We start from the raw sequence: 24,871 nt of genomic DNA, 5'->3' as shown, positions 1-24,871 counted from the left end.
TCTTGCTGTCTAGACTATTCAGCCCATCAATGTAGTTTCTAGTATTCTTTATAATTATGTATACATATGTGTACGTGTCACCAGATACCTTCCCTCTCTTATTTGTCTTTGTTTTACCAGCAGTTCCTGGATAGATTCATGGTATTATCCCAACTCTTTTTTATTTTATTTTTATTTCTGAGTTGGGGGTTTCACCATATTGCCCAGGCTGGTCTTGAACTCCTGGGCTCAAGCCGTCTTCCTTCCTCAGCCTCCCAAGAAGCTAGGACCACAGGCGTGTACCACTGCATCTGGCTCTATCCCAGCTCTTTGATCCTCTTACTCATCACCGGGTACTAAATACATGTCCCGCATGCTTGGTAGATACAAGCCCTTCATGACCAGACATGAACTTACCCTTCCAGCATATGATAAATCATGGTCCAGAAATCTACAGCCAGTTAATGATATCTGCTTCTTTGTTATCCCAGAATCCCAATGGTCAGCAGAAAGAACAATGACAACATTATCCCTATTCCCAAGTCCTTCACAGTCTCGCCCCTCAAACCAGTGGGAGATCCAGTTAGCCTAGGAGATACAGTACCTTGAATACTTGGAAAAGGCACTGAACGCAAACTGATAGTTTAGTTCTTGACCTGGAAAATAATTGAAGCTTGTGGTTTTCGGTAAAGTCTCATGTGCAGAACAGACTGAAATGAGTGAGAAGATAGTTATGAGACCAGAGACCTGCTCGGGCCATCAAGAAGCCCCTACCCAGAAACTGGAGGTGCTGTTACAAGTAATTTAATGGAGAGAAAGGGGCAGAGCTGACAGATAAAAGACAAAAGTTGGTGAGTTGATGTCTGATTTGGTATTGAGATTTCAGAGAGGGGAGGGAGACTAAAGGTAAATAAAGCCAATGCATCAAGCCCAGGAAATGTGGAGAATGACTTCTTCGTTGAAAAAGTTAGTTGTTTAGTTTTGGAGATAGACGTGGGAGAAAGGTAAGTTTGAGAGTAGATTATTTATATATTTAAAAGTTACATCTAGCAAGTGGTTAGAGGAATGAATACGTGCATGTGATTCCATGAGCAACAGGGTGCCTTTCTGACCAAACTAAACTCAGCATGTGATATCACACTCTGATCAAAACAATGTCAGTCAGTCAAATAAAATGATTTATTTTTCTTTAGTTGGGGCTGGTATCTGTTGGCTATTTTTGCCTAGTTCAAAGTGACTCACCCAGGGAGCCAGTCCCTCCAACTGGGTTGTAATTTATTAAACACATTCAGCCAAATGACTAACTCTGTGCTCTTCTCCCAACCCCTCCAGTGTTATTAGTCTGGCCCACACATCCAGCCGCTCCTAACCCCTGCAAGCAGATGTTTCCATAAAGTTTATAGTTTTTAAAATTTACTTATTCATTAACAGCTTCTAGAGGTGAAGGTGAAAATTTACAATGTTTTGTCTTCTACAGCTGGTACTGAAAAGCATCTTCTTTCCCTCCCATCCTCTTCCTCGAAGATTTTTCATCTCTAAATTCATACTTTCTCTCATTTTATACCACTTCTCCATTTTATGAGGACACTCAAGGGGTCAGGGAATCTTGGCATATTTACCTGTGTCTGATAAAGAAGAAGGGAAGGGAATTAACATCTGTGGAGACCTGTGCCAGGCATGGCCCTGGGAAACCTATATTCATTATCTTTAATCCTACTGTGTAAGGTGATACCACTATTCCCATTTTCCAGATGAGGAAATTTGGGCTCAAGAGATTAAGTAGAATAAATAGTATGCTCGAGACCACAAATATAGGAAATGTCATGGAGAACATGCTGACTCAGGTTTGTTGGAGCTTGGGGTGATACTCTTTTCTGTTTCCTGGCAGATATAGATTTCCGGGTACTGCTGACACTTTGTGCTCCACATCAGAAGCCAGTAGTACAAAGGAGCAGCAGAGAAACCTTCAATATCTCACAGGCCCCTTGGCATACCACCCACCCCCACAACCCACACACATGCCTCAGTAAGCTGGGCTCATTATTTTGGAAGATTTGGGGGAAATGAAATAGCACATTCCTAACTAGTTTGAACTGAGGAACCCATCAGCTATATTTTTTATTGAAATTGAAAATACAAAAACATAATCTCATAGCATGAAAAAAACCTCTTTTAAAGTTACATCCAATTTAGGAGTCTTGAGGTTTTGATTTTAGTAGTTCCTCTCTCTGGTGGAGGTATGTAAGACACAGTTAGTAAACAGGAATCTTTTCTGCTCTTTCTTCTCAGTCAACCATGTCAACATCATTGCTAGCTGAGCTCTTCTTTCTCTGAGCTCCACAGCCCTTAGCACACACAGCTCAGTACTATAGCTTTTATGGAAGCTCTGTGATATCCCCAATGGGCTTTAAGTTCACTGATGGCTAAGGTAATCCTAATTCATCTTTGCATCCCCCATAGCTCCTAGCAGAGTATTTTAAACATACCAAAAGCTTGATAAATGCACAAGCATAATTGCCTATTGGACATCATTATTTTAACCAACTTTATAGGAAAAGATAAGCTAAATAGAAGATAGAATAGGATTTCAAGGTAGAAAAAGTCGTCTATAATTTCTGGTGTAGAGGAACTTTAGGTGAAGGTAATTCATTTATCTAACAATGGTATACATTCATACATCGTTCACAGATACTAAAATTCTCATGTATATAAATAATACTCATAAAGAATGAAAAGACATAATACATATTGTTCATCCTATAAGCCCACATACATTACACGTGTTCATACATAGTACACATAGATATGTTCCATGCAGTAACTTCTTGGGTGTCTCTCTTCAAGTCAATGTTCCGTAAGACTCCATCTCTAACCAATGTAGGTAAACTTTGAAAAGACTGAGTTGTGCCAGAAAAAAAATAGAAAGAAGCAGACCAAGATGGTAGAAATAAGGACTTTCCTTCAAATTTTTAAAAAGTATAAATAATACATTATACATTCCCTTTTTTAAAAAGAATTAAAACGTTACAGATAACAAAACCTCAACTTTTAAATTTTATGTATTTCTTGGAAGTAACCATGATTACATTTCGTGTATATCCTTTCACATCTCTCTTTTTTACTGTTACATAAGAATATTTGTACCACCACAAATATTGCATGTAATTTTGAGAGGTTTTTAAAATGACGTTTACTAGTTCTAATAGTCACAAAAAACTCCACAAGGGAGATTCCATTATCACTTACATGAAGAAACTAGGGCTCAGATAGACAAAGATTTCAAAAATTTTACCAGTCATGTAGCTAGTAAGTACCAGAACTAAAGTGAGCCTTCATATCCATGAATAAAACATGTATCCGTTTATTCAGATTTCCCTATTGTCCAGCTATAAATGTCTACAGGTCTCTCCATTTTTCTCCATGAAGGTCTTGAACATTAATTGTTAGATTCACTCCAATGTACATTCTACTTTTCTTTTCTGAGACAGGGTCTCACTCTGTTGCCCGAGTACAGTGGCTCGTTCTTGGCTCACTGCAACCTCTGTCTCCTGGGCTCAAGGGATCCTCCCACCTCAGTCTCCCCAGTAGCTGGGACTACAGGTACACACCATCATACCCAGCTCATTTTTAGAATTTTTTGTAGAGATAGAGTTTTGCCCTGTTTCCCAGGCTGGTCTTGAACTCCTGGGCTCAGGCAATCTGCTCACCTCGGCCTCCCTAAGTGCTGAGATTACAGGCATGAGCCACTGTGCCCAGCCCATTCTACTTTTTATTAAAATTTTGAAAAAGATCTTTTTCTATTATGCTGTATTTCCTAATTGGCTATTGCTAGTGTAAAGGAAAGCAGCAATTTTTTAATATTGATTTTGTATCAGTCACTTTGCTGAGATCCCTTAATAATTTATATTTATGTGATCTCTTGGTTTTTCTAGGTTTGCTATCATATCATTTAAAAATCATGACAGATTTGCCTTTTCTATTCCAATTTATATACCTCTAATTGTGTCTTATTTAATTGCATTGACTGGGATCTCTCATAGACTGAGACTGCCGAATAGTAGAGTTTCTAACATGCATCCTTATCATGTCCTTGATTTTAATGGTAATGCTTCTAGTATTTCGCCATTTAAATATGAAGTTTGCTGTAGGATTTTGGAGGATAGCCATTATGGAGTTAAAGGATGTTTCATTTACCTTCTGATGTGCTTAGAGGTTTTGTTTTATGTGTTTGTTTGTTTGTTTGTTTTTTAATTATATTTGAGTGCTGAATTTTGTTAATTTTTTCTACATATATTGAGATGGTCATATGAATTTCTCTTATATTCTGTTAATATAGTATATTGATAGGTTTTATAACATTGACCCAGTCTTGCCTTACTGAAATAAACTCTGTTTACTGTTCTTTTAATACTATACTGAATTTTACTATTTTATGTGGGGTTTTACTCTATTTAGATGAGGTCGGTCTATAATTTGTTTTTGTATTTTCCTTGTTCAGTTTGTTATGGGGTTATGCTAGCCTCATAGAATAAATTGTAACTTAACATATTTTTCTGTGCTCTGGAATGGTTTATGTCAGAGAAGAATTATCTGTTTTTTGATGACTCCTAGAACTGCCTGTAATACTGTCTGGGCCAGGAGGGTGGGGCAAGTAGGCCTTTTAATATTGGTTCAATTTTATCTATTATTGAACTAATCAGGCTTTTCTAATTCTTGAGTCACTTTTGATTACTTATACTTTTGCAGGATTCTCCCATTTCATCTAGGTTCTTGAAAGTGGTGCTATAAATTTGAATATAGTAGTGTCTCATAATTTAATAAAATCTCTTACATTTATAGTTATGTATTCTTTTTCATTCCAAATATTGCTACTGGTTTTTCTTCTTCCTCTCCCTCCTCCTCCTTCCACTTCTCTCTCTCTCTGTCTCATACTCTGCCAAAGGATTGCCTATTTTATTGGATTTTTCAACAATATTAACAACCAAAAGAACTTTTGCTTTTAACCAAAACTGCCCAGTTTTTTGTTTTGTTTTGGGTTCTAGTTCATAATTTCTGCCCTTATCTTTATTACTGCCCTCTTTGACTTCACTAGATTACTTTTGTGTCCCTTTTTTAGCTTCTTGAGTTGGAGGCTTCATTCATTTTTGTTTTCATCTACCTTGTTTTCTAAGAAATTTATTTAAGGCTACAAAGTGTCCTTTAAGCATTGCTCTAACCAAATTGTAATCTACTACATTGATATTTAAAATCTTCATATTTTCATTTTTTTAAACATGGAGTTGCTGAAGAATGCATGGATCTTTTTCTCAATTTTCATACTGCTGCAGATAAAATTTCCTGGGATGCAGATTCTGAGATGGAGATTGTCATGCAGAAGTGTTAATGAGTTTTATTAGGGAGTACGCTTGGGATCACCATTCGTGGAAGGGAAGGAACAGAAATGGAACTTGGTGAAGGGAGAAGTTGGACTGGGATGGTCCTGCCGAGTTGCTCCCAGTTGGGGTGAGATGACCAGGCTTTTATACCATACCGCTGTGTATCATCCGGTCATTTGGTGTGGGCTGCCCAAGAAGGGGACACGACCTTGGACAAGGCAGTTTTTTAGAGTTAAGGCAATTCCTGAAAATAATCGACAGTTGAGAGTTGTCTGCCAGCACCACTCCCAAGTATCTGGGAGATATGATTGGCACAGTTCAGCACCTACTACAAATATGTATAGTTTAATATTTTAGATGTACGTACTAAAAGGTATTTAATCCTATATTGTGTGGCATTTAAATTGTTTCGATATTTTGCTATTATAAACAGTGCTGCCACAAATGTCCTGGGAGTTGAAGTCTTGTGGAAATAATAGTAATAGTTGTGAAAGTAATACTGTTATTACTGTCCATAGTTGCTTTCTTAAGATAAACTTATAGAAGTAAAATTTCATGGAAAGGTACATTTTAAGGCTATTGGCATATAGCGTTACCTTGCCTAATTTACTTCCACACCAGCAGCATCCGAGAGTTTCTGTTTCCTTCCTTTCCTACCAACAAGGATATTAACTATTTTTAAATTGTTAACAATTTGGTAGGTGGCAAAAGTATCTTACTGTTGTTTCCATCCAATGGAGTATAGTTATGAATATGAAAACAAAAGGCATTCCCCAGCCTAAAATGATGGCATGAGATACCATGTGGCAAAAGTAAAGGGTTTATGTCTAACATTTCTGGAAGGAAAATAAAATTACTGTTTAAAAAGAGCTTAAATGCTACTTATTTCACTCACTACAGTTATCAAATGAGAAACTTGAAGCATACAGAGTAGAACTGACTGCTTAGGCCAAGGCAGGCAGATCACAAGGTCAGTAGTTCGAGACCAGCCTAGCCAATATGGTGAAACCCCGTCTCTATTAAAAACATAAAAAAAATTAGCCAGGTGCAGTGGCAGGCACCTGTTGTCCCAGTTACTTGGGAGGCTGAGGCAGGAGAATCGCTTGAACCCAGGAGGCAAAGGTTGCAGTGAGCCGAGATTGCGCCACTGCATTCCAGCCTGGGCAAGCTACTAAATACCAGGACTTGGGTTAGACCCAAGGGCTCCAGGTCTTACAACACCTTTTATTTGCTTTAGAAAATTAATTTGTTCTTCCTTTCTGGTTTCCAAACCCCATCAAGCTGTGGTGTTTCTGTAACTGGGGTTTATGAGCGCCCTGTGAAATGATTTCAATGTTGTACTTTATTCAAATGACAATGTTTAAAATTATTACAGGTATATTTGCATTTTCTTGATGACTTTCTTATGCCAAGTACTGCCACAAGCCAATGCCCGTTAACTTTGTGTCATATATCATAATGGTGGAGAACAGCCTCCAGAGTCAGAGCAACCTGGATTGGAATCCTGGATTCGTTAATTAATAGCTCTATGACCTAGGACAAGTTACTTAACCTCCGGGTTTCAGTTTCCTCAGCTTTAAAATGAGCATAATATTTGTATCCACCTAATAGAGTTGTTATGAAGAGTCAACCAGCTAATTCATGCAAGTTGTTTAGGACCATCTGTCACATTGTAAAGGTTACTGAATATTAATGAAGTATTTATTTCAAACTGGGTTCTAGACACCTCTGGGGTAGAGGAGGCCATCCAGGGACATACTGTCTGGGCCAGGCCTGAGGTGTATGCACCTCTAAATGCTGTTGTCCACAGTGCAGAACCATTGCTACATAATTGCCCATTAGGACACTGCTGGTTGGTGGAGGAAGAGGCACCTGGCTACCCAGAGCCTTCCATAAACTCAACCCTAGGTTTCTGGAATGAACCGGTAAATCCACCCTCCATCAGTTTACAATCTAGAGATGGTACTAATAATTTCCGTAGGTCTGAGAAGCAGTACAGATGCAGGGTGGGGTGGGGGAATATGGGCTTTGCACTCAGACAGACATGGGTTTGAATGATTGCTCAGTTTCCTGCAAGGAACCTGGTCCCAGGTGTAATATTACTTACCCTGAGAGATTATTTTAAGGATTGCATTAATACAGAACAGATAGTAGACTCTCAGTAAACAGCTGCTGCTGTTTATGTTGTTATGGGATGCAAAAAGGGGAAGAGGAAAAGGAAAGGAGAATTAGAGAATGGGAGATCAGGCGTTGGCAGAAGAGAGAGGGGAGGGAGAAGACAAGCACTTCATGAAGTGGAGAATGATGACTGGATGGCTGACCTCAAGTTCCTCCTTGGGAACTTACCAAGCTGAGCATGGTTTTACACACCATTCCAAACTTGAATGTTTTCTCTTTAGTGGGGTTTTGTTGTGGTTACTGTTGAAACACACACACACGTACACACCACGCCGCTATCACCAAAATACCTAGGCATTTTTACAGAGCTGTCTTTCTAGACCTGCCCAAGCCCCATACTTATGCCCAGGGCTCTGCAATGTCTCTTCGCTGACAGGTCCATTTCTGGTGTGGGAATGAGCTGCTGGCCTTAATGGAGCTGTCATTTTCTTACCATCTTGGATTTTTAGTTTGTTTCTTGTCCATTTGCTTTATGATGGAAAATCTTACCTGTTCTGTGCCTTCTCTAAATGAATATTTTGCACAAAATGTTATAGAAGGAGTATGAAAAACAGATCCGGATTGGAAAGAAAGGAAAATTCTGCAGGGAATATAAGTCATAACATGACAATTTTGGAAGTGTGGCATGATGACAGTTTTCTGGCAGTCATGGGCCTCCAGCTTCCCTATAATGTTTTACTGCCTCAGGAAAGTGGAACTGATTTGACAGACCCACAATCTGTCTGCTTAAGGTCCCCATTAAGAAAAAGAAATAGCTCCAAATACTCCAAGTTTCTCTTCTTAGTCCTGTTCCTTACATTAACATAAAGCAGTGGTTACAAAACACAGGCCTCCCTGAATTTCTCTAGCTCTGGTGCGGGTTCCAAGAATTTGCCTTCCGAACACGTTCCCCCGGTGGTGCTGATGCTGCTGGGATGCGGACCACGCTTTCAAAGCCACTGACAGAAAGTTTTACTAGTGATGCTCTCATAAACACTTAGGCCATTTTCTGCTGCTTATAACAGGATACCTGAAGCTGGGTAACTTACAGAGAAAAGGAACTTATTTCTTACAGTTATGGAGGGTGAGAAGTCCAAGGTTGAGGACTGCATCTGGTGAGGCCCTTCTTACTGGTGGTGACTCTCCATAGAGTCCCAAGGTGGTGCAGGGCATCACATGGTGAGGGGGCTGAACGTGTTAGTTCAGATCTTGCTTCCTCTTCTTATAAAGCCACCAGTTCCCCTCCCATGATAGCCCATTAATCCACGAATGGATTAATCCATTCACAAGGGCAGCATCCTCAGGACCCAATTACCTCTTAAAGGCCCCACCTCTCAATACTGCCACTTTGGAGATTAAATTTCAACATGAATTTTGGAGAGGACAAACATTCAAACCATAACAAACATTATACAAATAATCCTCATAATAACCTTGGGAAGCATGTGTTAATATTTTCATCATTCCCATTTAGAGATGAAGAACTTGCTAATGTCACAAGTTGTATGGGATAGAACCAAGATCTTAATTCTGGTCTCTAATTCCAAAGCCAGACTTGTGCTTGGTGCTCTGGGCAGAAGTCTCCCTGACACAAGGCATAGTCTAGGGCAGATGCTTCCCCAGGTAGTAATTTCATAAAGGAAACCTCCACTCACAATCCCTTCCCTACATCAGCCCCTCAGCACTGGAGTTCAGAATCAGACTTTCCCATTGCTATTCACAACCCTGCTTCCTTAACATTTCCACTGTTAAGGGCCCCAAGTGGCGAAGCTGAGTGAACTCTGCTAGGTTTCACAGAGGTGGCCCCAGGGCAAGAGCAAGGTTTTCTTTCGAAGTCCCATGTTTTGCCTACAAATTTCCTGCATATTTTGCATTCTATTCCATTCTGTGCTCATGTTTAATATAATATAGCTTTCCCCCCTCAAATAATATTGGCTTTTCAGGAGCAGGCCATGGTTCTTCTTCTGGCTTCCATTCCCCTTCCATGTTGAAGACCAGGGCGTGGCATCTCCACAGGTGGCTTATTAATGGCATCTGTACCTGCACAGGCTCAACACTTAGCTACTCAGTACTCATTCATCCAGAGATGTTACCATGAGCTTTGGAACAACACAGACTTAGATTCCTATACAGTCTCATCATTTACTAGCAGGACAACTTGGGAGAATTACTCTGGGCCTGTTTCGACAGCTGTAAAATGGGCATAAAACATACATTCCTCACAGGGTTTGGTGACTATTACAGATCAAGTTTGCAAAGCACAAGATGTGTTGCAATCTATAAATGGAGGTTGCTGTTATTGCTTGTTATTACAGTGATTTGTTGAGCAAGTGAACAAATGAATGAATGACCAATCCTCAGACTGTGATGCCCCTAAGCTATAGTCTTCTTAGACCAACACTGTCTGCCTGTGCCAAAGACAGACCCCCAAAGTTGCAGTCCTCAACTTCTCCTCAGAGCCCAAAAGCTTTTTCTGGGCACCAGCCACTCCCAGCTCCCCCACCTGGGCACTTGGTTCAGCCTGACATTTTCATGACTATCCTGTGGCAGAGATTCTTACCTTCACTCTGAGGCCACTGACGGTGTACAAAGTACCTCTCAAATGAAAATCCTCTCTGAATTCTTATGGATAGAATGCAATCCCAAGACTTTTATGTTTATGTTTGTTTAAGGACTATATGCCAGTAATCTGCTAAATGAGTTATTAGGTATTACTCATATTTGCCACTCATAAACTTAAATTAGATCATTGCTAAGTTCCCCAAGGGCTTCAATTCAGTTATCTGTGAAATCAGGCTGCTTCTAAATGCTCAGCAGCTACAGCCCCCACACTCAAGCAGATGGTTAGAATCCTGTGACCTGGGGAAGGCCCCGTTGTTATCATTGCATGTCAGTCTTGCTTTGAGTTGGTTGTGGTTTTCAGCTACTGCTATTCTTGCTTATTAATTAGAAATTATAGTTCACTTGACTTCATCATTATCATATTAGTTTGTGAAGGATATTTGGTTAACCCTACAGCAGGCAGTGATACATATTTGCATCGAAGGTATTTTTAGCCTATAATTTTCCAATTACTAGATTTTAAGACATGAATAAGTTGCAGTTCAAGCATGAATCATGCAGATTCTGTTGCCAAATAGACACATGCATAACCTGCCCCTAAAAGTGCTTGTGTAGTTGTCTTGGTTATCTATGATTACGTAACTAACTGCCCCAAAATGTTGTTGCTCCACAGTTATGTTATTCGACTATGTGTTTCTGTGCACTGGGAATCCAGACCAGGCTGAGCAGAGAGGGGTTATCTCTGCTCCACATGTGATGTCTGCTATGCCTGGGAAATCCCAAATGGCTTCTTGTCTCACAACACAGCTAGGATGACTTAGATGACTGGGTGCTGGCTGGAATGGCTTGACTGGGGTCTTACATCTTGGGCTTCAGTTCTTGTCATCAGCTGGGTTGCTCAGTTCTCCTCTCTGTAATGCTAGATCTCCCTTCATCCATGTGGCCTCTCCATGTGGTCTCTATGTGATCTCTCCAGCAAAATGGCTGAACTTCTTACATGGCAGTTCAGTGCCTTTAGGATCTCAGAAGTGTGAGCTGCCAGGCCTTCTCAAGGCTTATGCTTGACATTGGCACAGCACCACTTCTAATGCACTCTCTTGGTTAGGGCAAGTTACAGGTGCAGTCCGGACTCAGGGAAGAAACTAGAAAGGACATAAATATCAGGAAGCATGGCTTGGGGGACCACCAATGTAACTGACAACCACAATAGTGACAGTTCATTGATAAATTCAAGCAACTTATGTAACTTACAAAATACTATCAGATTAAGCATAATAAAGTAACTTGATTATAAGTCTGTATCTGTTATAACTTTATAACCTTGATAGCCTATACTTGTGTAGGTCATTATTTTAATATTAAAATGTGAGTATTGATGTATATTTTATGGTAAATTAAGTGACCCATAAGTGATATTATCAACAATTGTACTGCAACTTGTGTTTTTTGTTCTTCTTGAATTCTTTTTATCACCCAGTTCTTCCTCTACAGGGACATGTAAATAGATGTGGTAGGAACTTTGACTCCATGAAAATGATCTTGGTCCAAAAAAGGTTGAGAATCATTTTTCTAGTGTCAAAAAATGAACTCTTAGAAATCTTGTGGTAGCTAGAGCTACAAAGCAGACAGGACACTCTTTCTGCCCTGAAGGAGCTCAAAGCCCTATAGGGAAGAGAGTTGGTAAGTACATGCACTGCAGTAAATGTCATAATGGAGAAAAACCCAAAGTGCTATTAGAGAGCAGAGAAGATGTGCCCAGCCAGGTCTGGGCAATTAAAGAGGGCATCTTTATGTGCAACTTGAACTAAACTCCAAAGGCTGCATAAGAGTTACAGAGTTGAAGAAGGAACAGTAGGAGTAAAAGCCAGAGATGGGGCACTTGTCAAGTTGTGACTTTCCACAAGTCTGAGAAGAGAGAGGGGTTTTTGTCTTTGTAGCTTTTAGTCTTTCTTCCCTTATGAACACGTACTCATTATGGCTTTGTAATAAACCTTCAAATGCACATAAATAGGCTTCTCCAATCTGATGTCATATTCATGAATTAATGTTTTTAGGAGAGCAAAGAGGAGATGAGGAGGTGTTTTTTCCTGGATAATTGGGTATGGCTGATTCATTCAAATGAATAGAGAGACCCAGGGTGCAATTCAATACTCATTAAATTTGCCTTCTTCTTCCTGACTTGTGATTTCCATGCTGACATCTGTACAGAACAAATAGAATTTGATCCAGTATATAAAATTGCAGAGCTAGAAAGTGCATTAGAAACCATTATTCCCACCCCCTCATTTTATAGACAAGGAAACTGAGGCCAAAGGAGCTGAAGCAGTTGCTCAGAGTGACATAGCTGTAGAGACATAAAATACTCTTCTCCTACCCAAGTCAGACAATATCCAATCTGAGTTTTATTTAGAAAATCCTATTCAATTTTTTCTGTCAGAAAAGATGCTTGGGGTGGTAATAAGAAGATTGTTCATACTATAAAGAGCCTCTGAGATGGGAGTGACGGAGCAGGCTGCTGAGGGAAGTGCTGGGCTTCGTGAGCTAGAGAAAGCCCTCCTGGCTGTCAGCTGTCACCTTCATCAAAGGGCAGAAGCCAGAGGCGGGCTGTCACGTGGGATACCATCTGGAGAGTCAGGCAATGTTTTAGGCCCCTAACTTTTCTTGAAGGAAATAAAGAATGGTGTAAGGCCGGGTGCAGGGGCTCACACCTGTAATCCCAGCACTGTGGGAGGCCGAGGTGGGCAGATCACCTGAGGTCAGGAGTTCAAGACCAGCCTGGCCAACATGGTGAAACCTCGTCTCTACAAAAAATACAAAAATTAGCCGGGCGTGGTGGCAGGTGCCTGTAATCCCAGCTACTCGGGAGGCTGAGGCAGGAGGATCGCTTGAACCCAGGAGGTGGAGGTTGCAGTGAGCTGAGATCATGCCATGACACTCCAGCCTGGGAGGCAGAGCAAGACTCCATCTCAAGAAAAAAAAAAAAAAATAGTGTAGCTCTTTCCACTGTGAAGTCAAGCACTGAGCTACAATGGAACAACCATGATAATGATAGTAAGAATATTTGTTGAGTTATAGCAATGTATACCACATCACCTCATCACCCCTTCCCAGCAGGAGCATCAGCTCCTTCAGGAAGGTTTTCCTGATTCCTTGTGCCTGCTTCAGACACATTAGATGACCCCATAAATCTCTGGGCATATCTGCACCACTTCTCTTGCCAGCTTGTGTGTTAATTATTAATAGCTGTTTGGGTGCCTGTCTCCCACAGGGAATCATCAACTACCACAATAGAGAAATACATAGGATGCTGCAGAACACAGCTGGGAGAACAGGCAAATTTGCTCAAAGAGTTCCAAAAAGCTATAGAAAAGAAGTGACCTTTTAGTCTGGATCCAAAGAGTTGAGTAGAGATTTGTTTTAGGAAGGAAAGAGTAAAGGGCATTTCAAGTAGATCAAAGGCATGGTGTATTTGTCAGTCCATAATGCTTACGGGGTCCTCCCACATCCAGGCACTTTGCTAGTGCTAAGAGTAGACAGAAGGTAGATTTGGCTGGAAGGTGGAGTGTGGGGGGCAGGAAGTAATGGAGGTGAGAATGGGGAGGTGAGTTATTACCACAGGTAAAGAACCTTGTGGAACTAGCTAAGGAGGCAGCTCTTTTTTTCCTGGAGGCCAAGGGAGGCCTCTGAAGGATTTTAAGGAGGTAAGTGTCAGAGTCCAACTTAATTCTAAATGAGAAAGATCTCTATGAACAGGTATGGTGCGATTCATGGGTGTATTGATTAGTGAAAAAACAATGTGAAGCTGACGATCTATAATGTGTTACCTTTTGTATTAGAAAGAAAGGGAAGCCAGGCAGAGGCTCACATATAATCTCAGCACTTTGGGAGACCGAGGCAGGTGGATCACTTGAGCCCAGGAGTTCAAGACCAGCCTGGACAACATAGTGAGACACTGTCCCTACAAAAAGTAAAAAAAAAAAAAAAAAAATTAGCAGTTCCTAGTGGCATACACCTGTAGTCCCAGCTACTCTACTGGGAAGGCTGGGAGGGGGCTGCTGAAGTGGGAGGATTGCTTAACCCAGGAGTTCAAGGCTGCTGTGAGCTGTGATTCCACTACTGCTCTTCAGCATGGGTGACAGAGAGAAACCATGTCTCAAAAAAAAAAAAAAGAAGAAGAAGAAGAAGGAAGAGGAGAAGGAGGAGGAGGAGAAGGAGGAGGAAAGGGGGAAATAAGATATTCATATATCTTCTCACATGTGTAAAAATAAACACAGGAAGTATAAACTAGACACTATAAGGGTGAGTGGGAATAAGATAGAAAAGAGGAGCTGGGAACAGAGTAAGAGGAATGAGGGATACTTCTTTGAGTATATCTTTTTCTTTTTGTTTTTGTTTTGAGACAGGATCCCACTCTGCTGCTCAGGTTGGAGTGCAGTGGTGCAAGTATAGTTCACTGCAGCCTTGATCCCTCAGGCTCAGGTGATCCTCCCACCTCAGCCTCCTGGGTATCTGGGACCACAGATGCACACCACCATGCCTGGTGAATTTTTTTGTTTGTATTTTTTGTGGACAGGGATTTGCCATATTGCTCAGGCTGGTCTAGAACTCCTGGGCTCAAGCATCTGCCCGGCTCAGCCTCCCAAAGTGCTGGGATTACAGGAGTGAGCCACCAACGCCTGGCTGAATGTATCTTTCTATATAGTTTTGACTTTGGAACCATACTGAAAAAGAATCAGTGGATATGAAGAAAATACCCCAAAATGAAATACAAACAGAAACTGATGGGAGTGAGAAAGAACTAACCTACGTAACTTTTGAGAGTAGTATTTTGAGGATATGCTGTTGCCTGAAAACAATAGAACTGTAAACAAATCTTGAAGTCTATTTTGTTTTTCACAGAGGTGTGGACTAGCAATTCTGAAACTACTTTCTGTGTCTTAAGCAAAAAGCATGTTGTAGATGATGGAAACAGAGCTTGTTAGAGAAGAAAGTTAAAAAATATGGAAGGAAGGGAAGGCTACAATTAACTTTGTAATGTTGGACTGGAGTTGGAGGTGTAAGTATAAACTCAAGGTATTTAACACAGAGAGAGAGATGAGGGGGGTGTGTGTATGTGTCTGTGTACATACATCTATTTTTTTTTTTTTAAGACAGTGTCTCACTCTGTCACCCAGGCTGGAGTGCAGTGGCAGGATCTCGGCTCACTGAAACATCCAACCCCCACCTCCCAGGTTCGAGTGCTTCTCCTGCCTCAGCTTCCTGAGTAGCTGGGACTAAGGCATGCACCACCACGCCCAGCTAATTTTTGTATTTTTAATAGAGACAGAGTTTCACCATGTTGGCCAGGCTGGTCTCAAACTCCTGGGCTCAAGTGATCCTTCCGCCTCGGCCTCCAAAAGTGCTGGGATCACAGGCATGAGCCACCACACCCAGCACATGCATCTATTTTCTAGCTCTGTCCTTGATAGGGCCTAGAAGCAATGACACCCCAGCAGCTATGAGCATACGTGGTACCGAAGCCTTGGCTTCAAATGCCATTCTTCAGCAAAGGAGCTCCTTAGAGAAATGACTGATTTTAGCACTTGAGCTGAGGAAATACTAGATGAGCCTGAAACATTTTGTAGTGCTAGAAAATAAGGATGTGCTCAAAAAATGATTGAGGTATATCTAAAGAACAAATCACCACCTTGACTGAGCTTCCACTGATCAAATCTGGAACAATTTGAGAATCAAAGACAGCAACAGATTTGTAACCCACAGAATAAAATAAGAATCTGTGAAAATAAATATATGCTATATATAAATGCAGTTTTTATACACACATATATATTCTTTATATATTTATAATTTATCTTTATTTATAGTCTACATGTGAATCGATATAAATAACAAGAAGGGAAAGCTCTTACTTACAATAGACTCCCAACTAGCAAATATAGAGGGAATGATGGAATTCGAAAATCAGTATCGTTGTAATAATTAATCCAGGCAATAACCATTAGTGGACGCTAAAACTAGTGGATAAGTGTTGGATGAGTAATTACAAAATTACAACAACCTGGAGCAGTATCAGATCAAGTTCAGAAACCTGTGGTACAATACTAGAAACTTTCTACTCGACTACTGCCAGCTGATTTTTTACAATCTCCACTATTATTCAGGGGGTACAGGGGCAAGTTTGTTACCTGAGTATATTGCATGATGTTGACTTTGGGGTATGAATGATCCCATCACCCAGGTAGTGGGCATAGTACCCAATTTTTCAGTTTTTCAGTTTTTCAGCCTTTGCTCCTTCCCCCTGCCCCCTCTAGTAATGCCCAGTGTCTATTATTTCCATATTTATGTCCATATGTACCCAATGTTTAGCTCCCACTTATAAGTAAGAACATGTAGTATTTGGTTTTCACATATTTTCTATTTGGTGTTTGGTATTTTTATTTGGTATTTTCTATTCCTGCGTTAATTCATGTTGGATAATGGCCTCAAGCTGCATCCATGCTGCTGCAAAGACATGATTTCATTCTTTTTTATGGCTGTGTAGTATTGTATGGTATACGTGTATTACATTTTCTTTATCCAATCCATCATTGGATAAATGGATAAATCGGATAAATCCAGGTTGATTCCATGTCTGTGCTACTGTGAATAGTGCTGTGATGAACATATGAGTGCATGTGTCTTTTTTGTGGAACTACTTATTTTCCATTGGATGTATACCCAGTAATGGGATTGCTGCATTGCATGGGAGGTCTGTTTTAAGTTCTTCGAGAAATCTCCAACCTGCTTTCCATAGTGACTGAACTAATTTACATTCCCACCAGCAATGTATAGACATTCCCTTTTCTCCAAAGCCTCACCAGCATCTGTTATTTTTTGTCTTTTTAATAATAGTCATGGTTTTGATTTGCATTTATCTGATGATTAGCAATTTTGAGCATTTTTTCGTGTTTGTTGGCCGCTTGTATTGTCTTCTTTTGAGAAGAGTCTGTTTGTGCCCTTTGCCCACTTTTTAATGGGGTTATTTTGGGTTTTTTTTTTTCATCTGATCATTTAAGCCATATTGCTACGTGTTGTATTTGCAATTGGATGATAGTAACAATCATTTATTGAGTGTTTGCTATGTGCAGGCCTTGCACCAGGTGGGGATTTTGTTTTTATGTTTGTTGCATATATTAACCCACTTAATCCCAACACCAACCCAGTAAGCTTTTTCATTAGTATCTTCGTGTTTGAGAAGAAGAAACCAAAGTTCAAGAGATGAAAAATATGTCTAGGCTGAAATAGCTCAGGAGAGGGCAGAGCCCAGATTCAAATTCTCTGCCTTCTGGTTTTAGTTCAGTGTTGTTCTGTCATGCAGTGTGCCTCTGTGTCCTCTTAGATCTCCCTCTGTGCTTCTGAAGGTGTGCAGAATGCCCAGGCCATGGAGGCATTCTTTTTTTTTTTCACAGACTCTCACTCTGTCGCCAGGCTGGAGTGCAGTGGTGCGATCTCGGCTCACTGCAACCTCTGACTCCCTGGTTCAAACGATTCTCCTGCCTCAGCCTCCTGAGTAGCTGGGATTACAAGCATGCGCCACCACACCCAGCTAATTTTTTTTTTTTTTTTTTTTTTTGAGACGGAGTCTCACCTGTCGCCCAGGCTGGAGTGCAGTGGCGCAATCCCGGATCACTGCAAGGTCCACCTCCTGGGTTCACACCATTCTTCTGCCTCAGCCTCCTGAGTAGCTGGGACTACAGGCACCCACCAGCATGCCCGGCTAATTTTTTTGTATTTCCAGTAGAGACAGGGTTTCACCATGTTAGCCAGGATGGTCCCGATCTCCTGACCTTGTGATCCACCCATCTCGGCCTCCCAAAGTGCTGGGATTACAGGCATGAGCCACTGCACCCAGCCACACCCCACTAATTTTTGTATTTTTAGTAGAGACAGGGTTTCACCATGTTAGCCAGGATGGTCTCGATCTCCTGACCTCATGATCCGCCCATCAAGTAGGCCCCAGTACCTATTGTTCCTTTCTTTGTGTCCCTGTGTTCTCAATGTTCAGCTCCCACTTATAAGTGAGGATGTGCTGTATCTGGATTTCTGTTCCTGCATTAGCCTCCCAAAGTGCTGGGATTACAGGCATAAGCCACCGCACCCAGCAGGAGGCATTCTTAAACAGAAGCACTAGTGGCTCCTTCTTTCTCCTCACCATGTTTACTAAACACCTAGCTTCATTTTTTTCTCATGTGCAAAACAGGGACAGCAATATTGAATTGACATGTTATTAAGAGGACTAAATTAGATAATGTATATAAAGCATATAGCACAGTGTAAAGTATATGTCCATTCATTGATAGCAGCAGCAGTGGTGACAGTGGTTGCAATGCTAGATTCCCTGGCATGATGGCAAAGCTTTCTAAAGGATACTCCTCACTTTCGTACTAAATTGATCATCAGGAGCCAGATCATAAAGAGCTTTGTGTATCATGAAAAGAAGATTACATCTTATTCTACGGGCAGTAGAAACTACTGAAGAATTTTATTACCGAGAGAGATGTGATCTGGTTGGCAATTTAAAGAGCAGACCAAGGGGAGGAGAACAAAGCGCAAGGCAGGGAGAGCAGCAGGAGGCTGCTGTCAAAGGCCAGGCAAGAGATAAGGAAGGTCTGAGTTAATGCCAGGGCTGGTGTGATGGACAAGAGGGAGCACACAGTGGACAGTCAAACTCCAGGGCTAGTGCCTGGGTTTGGCAGGAGAGAAAAGGGGAGGAGCTTAGCTGAGCCTCCCGCCTCTGACCTGGGCACTGGCTTCTCTTAGGCATAACCCAAGCACCTGGGGACACTGGAAGCTGCAGATCAGGGGTGGTTTGGGACACACAAGGGAGTCACAGTAGATGGTTGGATATTCAGATCTGGATTAAGGCGTCTGAATATCTGAATATTCAGATTCAGACCAAGCAGAAAGCTCAGGGCTGCCGCAGCATGCTGGGGGTCATTAAAGCTTGGAGGTAGATGAGGTCCGTCAGGGAAGGGATGTAGAGTGAGAAGAGGGCTGAGGACAGAATTTTGGAAGCGCTGATTTTTTCTTTAACTTTTAGGTTCAAGGGTACGTGTGCAGGTTTGTTATATGGGTAAATCGCATGTCACTGGGGGTTTGGTGTACAGATTATTTTGTCACTCGGGTAATAAGCATAGTACCCAGTAGGTAGTTTTTCAGTTCTCTCCCTCCTCCCATCCTCCACCTTCAAGTAGGCCCCAGTACCTATTGTTCCTTTCTTTGTGTCCCTGTGTTCTCAATGTTCAGCTCCCACTTATAAGTGAGGATGTGCTATATCTGGATTTCTGTTCCTGCATTAGTTCACTTAGGATAATGCCCTCCAGCTCCGTCCATGTTGCTGCAAGGAACAGGATCTCATTCTTTTTTATGGCTGTGTAGTATTCCATGGTGTATATGTTCCACATTTCCTTTATCCAGTCTTCCATTGATAGGCGTTTAGGCTGATTCTATGTATTTGCTGTGGCAACATTTCAATATTTAAATGGCAAAGAAGAGGCTGAAGGAGACTGACAAGAAACACCCAGAAAGATAAGAGAGTTTCACGGTAGAAGTTTTCTGCCATGGCAAACATTGCAGAGAGAGAGACGAGCCGAGGAAGGACTGAAAGGTGCCTGCTGGATTTGGCAGCTAGGTCACCGATGACCTTGACAGCAGCAGGTGCCAAGAAGCAGAGTCAAGCTGGCTGGATTAAGGAGAGAGTTAGACTTGTCAAGGCGAGAAACTAGAACTTAATGTCCCCAGGAATGTGGGTATCTCATTTCCTTGCCATGCATTCTGGTTAATGGAAGGTCTTCTTTATAAAGCTAGAATCTCTCTCTCTCCAGCATCTTCCCTCAGTTCTAGTTCACTCTCCAAGTCCAAAACAACCAGTCTACACATTTCCCCAGAGAATGGTCCATATATGCCTCCCAACTTGGTCATCTCATCCAGCACTGCTCATATGCTCCAGGAACCCCAGACTTGCCTTGCAGTTGGCCCTCAGGATGGATCCTGTTTTGTTAAAACTGGGCTTGTTCTTTGGCAACATTAGAGCCTGTGTTTCAATTGGTCTTTATTTCTCACCTTTTTAGGTTGGTGGCTTCCCAACCATGTTTGTAACCTCAACTGAGAATAAGAAAGACACTTCACAATATGATCAGTATAACCACGGGTGTATAACTGAAGGAAAAGTCTTATGACATAATACATCCCCTTACTGTGGTAGATGCACTCTAGTATTTTCAACTCCATCTCATTCTATCCTATTCCATTTCATGTGTTTACATGCTTGTTGTGACTCATTACATCAATTTCACAACCACAAAACTGATTTAATGACCCACAGTATGAGAGGCTCAAAGGAAAAGATGCTCCATGTTTGTTTGAATCCATCCCCATTTCCTTGCCTCATTGAGGCCAGCAGCCCATCCCTCTAACTCCCTTTTAATGGCTCCAAGAGGACAGAGAACTGCTTCAGTCACTAGATGTTAGCCAGCCTTGGGAGTATTCCAAAATGGCTCACCAGAGCTATCACGGTGGAATTTAGAAATCAGTGGAGGAGAGAATGGCTGCATAGGTTCCTGTTCCTGCAATTACTCATGAGGCATCCAATAGCCTAAGGCATTTTTATGCCCTGAGGATGCTCTTAGGCAGCCCTAACACCACCTCTCATGTGACACATGGAACATTTCCCAGAGCTGAGTAGCATGGCCACCTATTCATACAGGCCACAGCTTGCCCCTCAACTCTCACCCCCAGCCAGACAACTGTCGTTGTGCCCTCTTCAGACCTCTCTAAGGGGAGAACCATCCTTGAGAACCATTGAACCATTGTCCCCTGTAGATCTTTCAGCAAAGAACATTGGGGGCCTTTTTTTTTTTTTAACATTCTCATTTACAATGTCTTTTCTGCTTCTACCTAGGAAGAGCCAGGATTTCTGAATCTACCTTGAATACAGACAGGAGGATGTTGCCTAAGGAATAGCAGAGATTTCGTCTCATCTTCTGAGAGGTGCCTGCTGCTGCTGTATACACTTGAGTGCTCCCAGAAGTCTCCTGAAAGGCTTACATCCCAAGCCTGCAATGAGCCAGGCCCTGGGCTGGGCCTCCACTTCAGCCTAGTGAACAAAACTCCATCACTGCCCTTTAGCCTCTCACACAAAGTTTAAAAATGGGTGAAGAACGGTGGGTTTCCCTCACTCCAGAAGAATTTGACCAACTCCAGAAATATTCAGAATGTGAGTAAATGCATTGACAGACCTGGGACGGGATTTCTTCTTGGCTGGAGACATCATTTCTGGAAAGCATAGCAGTATTATCATTGCAAAGGCACAAAGAACGATGTCAGGCCTGACGGCTTATATTTCCTTATAAATACAGAATTAGTGTATTTAACATAAAAACACAATTATCTTTAGGCTCAGTAAATACTATGTGCTCACCATAGAAATTTGCAATATACATAGATAAAAATAGAGTAGGTTAAAAATCACTGACAACACTACAAACATCTTAGAGCACTTCCCCGCTGTGCATATTGCTTTACACCGTTGAGCTCACACTGTATACACCCTTCGTTAAGCCTGTATTTTCCACCTAATATATCGTATGTATTTTCTCAGGTCATTAAAGCTCTTTAGAGCATAATTTTGAAGGGCTGCGTGCTGCATGGCTACAATGTTACTCAATCGTTTACTGTAATCTATTCCTGCATTTGGACCCAAAGCCTTCTTGCAGTAAGATGCTGAATGCTGATGTGTGTTTCTTTCTTGACTTTGTTTTGCAAAGGCTTGGGCTTTTACTTGGGGCTCTTGGTTTCCCATTAGTTGTGCCCCAGAACCAATTCAGTGCAAGACACAGTGGTGGTAAGGTGCACAGCCACACATGCGCCCACGGCTGTGTCCCCTCAGGCAACTCCTAATCCTGACTGGTGAGAGGAACCTGCTGGGCTGTGGCAGGACACCACCTGACCACTGCACGCTGCCCACACAGAGTGACCATCACTTACCCTGCGTGGCACTGACTTTCCAGGAGGCCCTTCATCTTGCAGAGTCCTCAGCTGCACTGCCTGCTCCATGCCCTTGTCCCATGGTCTCTCCCTTCACATTAACTGTGTTGGCGCTTCTGTAAATCATGGGGCCTGCAGCTGTTGACCTGCCTTATTGCTCTTGCACAGGTCTCCCTTCTCACACAGCAGGCAGTCCTTGTCCCCAGCGCTGGTCTAGGAGTCAGGGGATCCAGTTCAGGTACCAGCTCTGCCTCTTGCTCTCTATGCTGTGACATCCCTGAACACCCCTCGGTCTCAGCAACCTCTTCTATACAATGGGAGGGTTGGACTAGGCATTCTCTCCCTGCGGTCCCTTCCAGCCCAGCATCTTGTGACTCTGAATGCTCTCCAAGGTCAACAGGGGGCCATAGGGCTAATGGTTTGTCACCCTCCTGGTACTCTAGAGCCTTTGGTCTCTCATCTGACCTCCATGGGTTTAGAAAAACTCTAATATATTGACAAGAAGCAAAAAATCACCCTCCAGGGTAAATTCAATTTAATTCAGCTAGCTCTGTAGGTCAGCAAAGAACCAAGCCCTGTCAGGGATGAAGAAGAAGCACAAAGGAGAGGCCTACCCTTGAGGAATCAGAATCTTGTTAGGGAATCAGAAATGTGCTCGTGACACAGAGAACAGCTTTAAGGCAGCAGGCAAACAGCTCTGGTAGAGCTGGCTAAACTAAGCGTGGAAACAAGAAGGGGATCAAAAACCAAGGGAAACTGGTATGGGGTTGTATTATAATACTTTGCTATTTGGTTCAATCCAGCGTGGGTTTATTGTCTCAAAGCCTTATAGTCTCAAAGTTCTAGGAGCTAGAAGCCCACAAGCAAGGAGTCAGTGGCACTGGCTCCTTCTGAGAGCTGTGGAGAAGGGATCCATCCCAGGGCTGTGTTTTTGGCTTGTGGATGGCCGTATTATCTCTGCATGCCCTCCCATGACAGTCTCCCTGTGTGCGTATCTCTATGTTCAAAGTTGCCCCTTTCCTAGGCACACAGCCTTATTGGCCTGGACCCCCCCCATTCTGTCATGACTTCATCTTAACTAATTACATCTGCAACAACCCAAATAAGGTTACATCCTGAGTTATTGAGGGATAGAACTTTAACACATAAATTTGAGTTTTGGGGCATGGTTGAACTGATAACAGAGGATTTAGCTGGATAAACTCCGTGGAGGAAAGAGGTTTAAAATGTGAGCAGTAGATGGAAGGGGAACGATGGAAGCAAAAGGAATGTTTGGGAATGTTGATTTTGAGATGGTGATTACACACCCACTATGCATTCCTGTGGTGTGCAGGGGTGGGTAAGGAGAGATTCTGGGCTGGATGGTGAGAAGGCACAGAGAATGAGGAGGGCATAGGAGGCATGGGGATAGCAGGAGGTCTTGGGCTTTGTGTGTCAAAGTGTGGGCAAAATTTAGAGCCACGAATCTGGAGACTGTGCAGGGTGGCTTGGATCAGGTAGTTTCCAGGCCAGGGAATTGGGCAGGATCATTTGGAGGAAACCTAGTCTGAACCAAAGAGCTAGACTAAGATGGTGAGTGTGGCCATGAACAAATGCTAATTCATGGGAAACTGTGGTGGAAATATCATCAACACATGTAGAACAAAAGGAAACCATCAAAGATATCTTGCAGACTGAATCTGTAGAAAATGACATCAGGATGCAGGGCTGATGGAGAATGTTTGGGAATGTTGATTTCAAGATGGTGATAACACATCCGCTATGCCTTCCTATGTGCCAGGCTCCAGGGATCCAGCAATAAATGAGACACAGTTCCTGCCCTCAAAGAGATCACTGCTTCACAGGGGAAGACAAACAGGACTCAGGCAAGAGTGTTGCAGTATAGCCGGTGCTCAGAAGTGGGCAGCATGGGAGGAGAAGGCCCAGCTCAGCCTAGTGGGAGGCTTCCTGATGCATGCATTGTTTCCAAACTCCAGGAACTGTAGGGGAGGGAGGGAGAAGGGCATTATGGGCAGAGGACATGGCATGGGCAAGGGCAGGGCAGGGAGGAGGACATCATGGGAGCATCCAAGAACTGCAAGCAGCTCCCAGGCTGAGAGCCCAGAGCATGTGTTGGTGGTGGCATCAGGAGTGTTGGGGGAAGAACTAGAAAGGAAAGTAGGACCCCATCCTGGGGAATCCTGCTTTCTAAGCAACATGTCCTGCAGGCCCCAGGAGGGTGTGTGATGGGATTTAAGTGGAAATGAGGGGTCAGTCCATAGCTCTGGTTTGGGAATCATGCGTGGAGATAGCAAGGAGAGAAAGAAAATGAATGAAGGCACTCAGACAGCAGGAATGTTAGGAAAGAAAAGAAGAGGCTAGAGAATGAGGCTTAAGGTATGCCTCTATCAGGGGTCAGCAGAAGACACAGAGAGAAGAACCAGAAAGGCAAGTAGGTGGAAAAGAGTGCAGTATGGAGGGCGCGAAGGCAAGGAGGGGCTCCAAATGCAGCAAAGCCGCTGAGCAGGCGGAGGGATGAAAAGGAACTGGAGTATTCAGTAGGAGAGGGTTCTGTTGGGGTTGGGCCTTTTCTTTAAACATTTACCTTTGTCCTTCTCTGACCCTTGCTCGTGTTGTCCATGTCGCGGGACTGGATGAGGCACTCTGCTACTGTTGTTAGAACAGGAGAGGAAAAAAAGGTACAATTCTTACAAAATGATTAATCCTCAGAGGAAACCCTGCAAAAGTCATTCCCACCAATTTTAGACACATTCTGGTGTTCAGTCGGATTGCAT

The 24,871-nt window shown here is 42.4% G+C and overlaps 1 protein-coding gene across 4 annotated transcripts in view; it reads left to right on the top strand.

Moving 5' to 3' along the window:
* Window positions 1-24,871, top strand: part of DGKG (diacylglycerol kinase gamma) — a 210,320-nt gene that overhangs the window by 19,801 nt on the left and 165,648 nt on the right. For 3 of the 4 annotated variants that reach the window (XM_063621931.1, XM_063621932.1, XM_063621929.1), the window contains exon 2: window positions 21,013-21,327. In XM_063621931.1, the coding sequence (XP_063478001.1) occupies window positions 21,261-21,327 (67 nt within the window). In that variant the 5' untranslated portion in view covers window positions 21,013-21,260. Of the gene's footprint in view, window positions 1-1,867; window positions 2,006-21,012; window positions 21,328-24,871 lie in introns of all 4 variants that reach the window. The other variant, XM_063621930.1, reaches the window with a different exon arrangement.

This window comes from Symphalangus syndactylus, chromosome 17 (assembly GCF_028878055.3).
Source record: "Symphalangus syndactylus isolate Jambi chromosome 17, NHGRI_mSymSyn1-v2.1_pri, whole genome shotgun sequence".
Lineage (NCBI taxonomy): Eukaryota > Metazoa > Chordata > Mammalia > Primates > Hylobatidae > Symphalangus > Symphalangus syndactylus.
The sequence above is the reverse complement of the archived record's forward strand: the minus strand, read 5'-3'. Positions and strand labels throughout refer to the sequence as shown.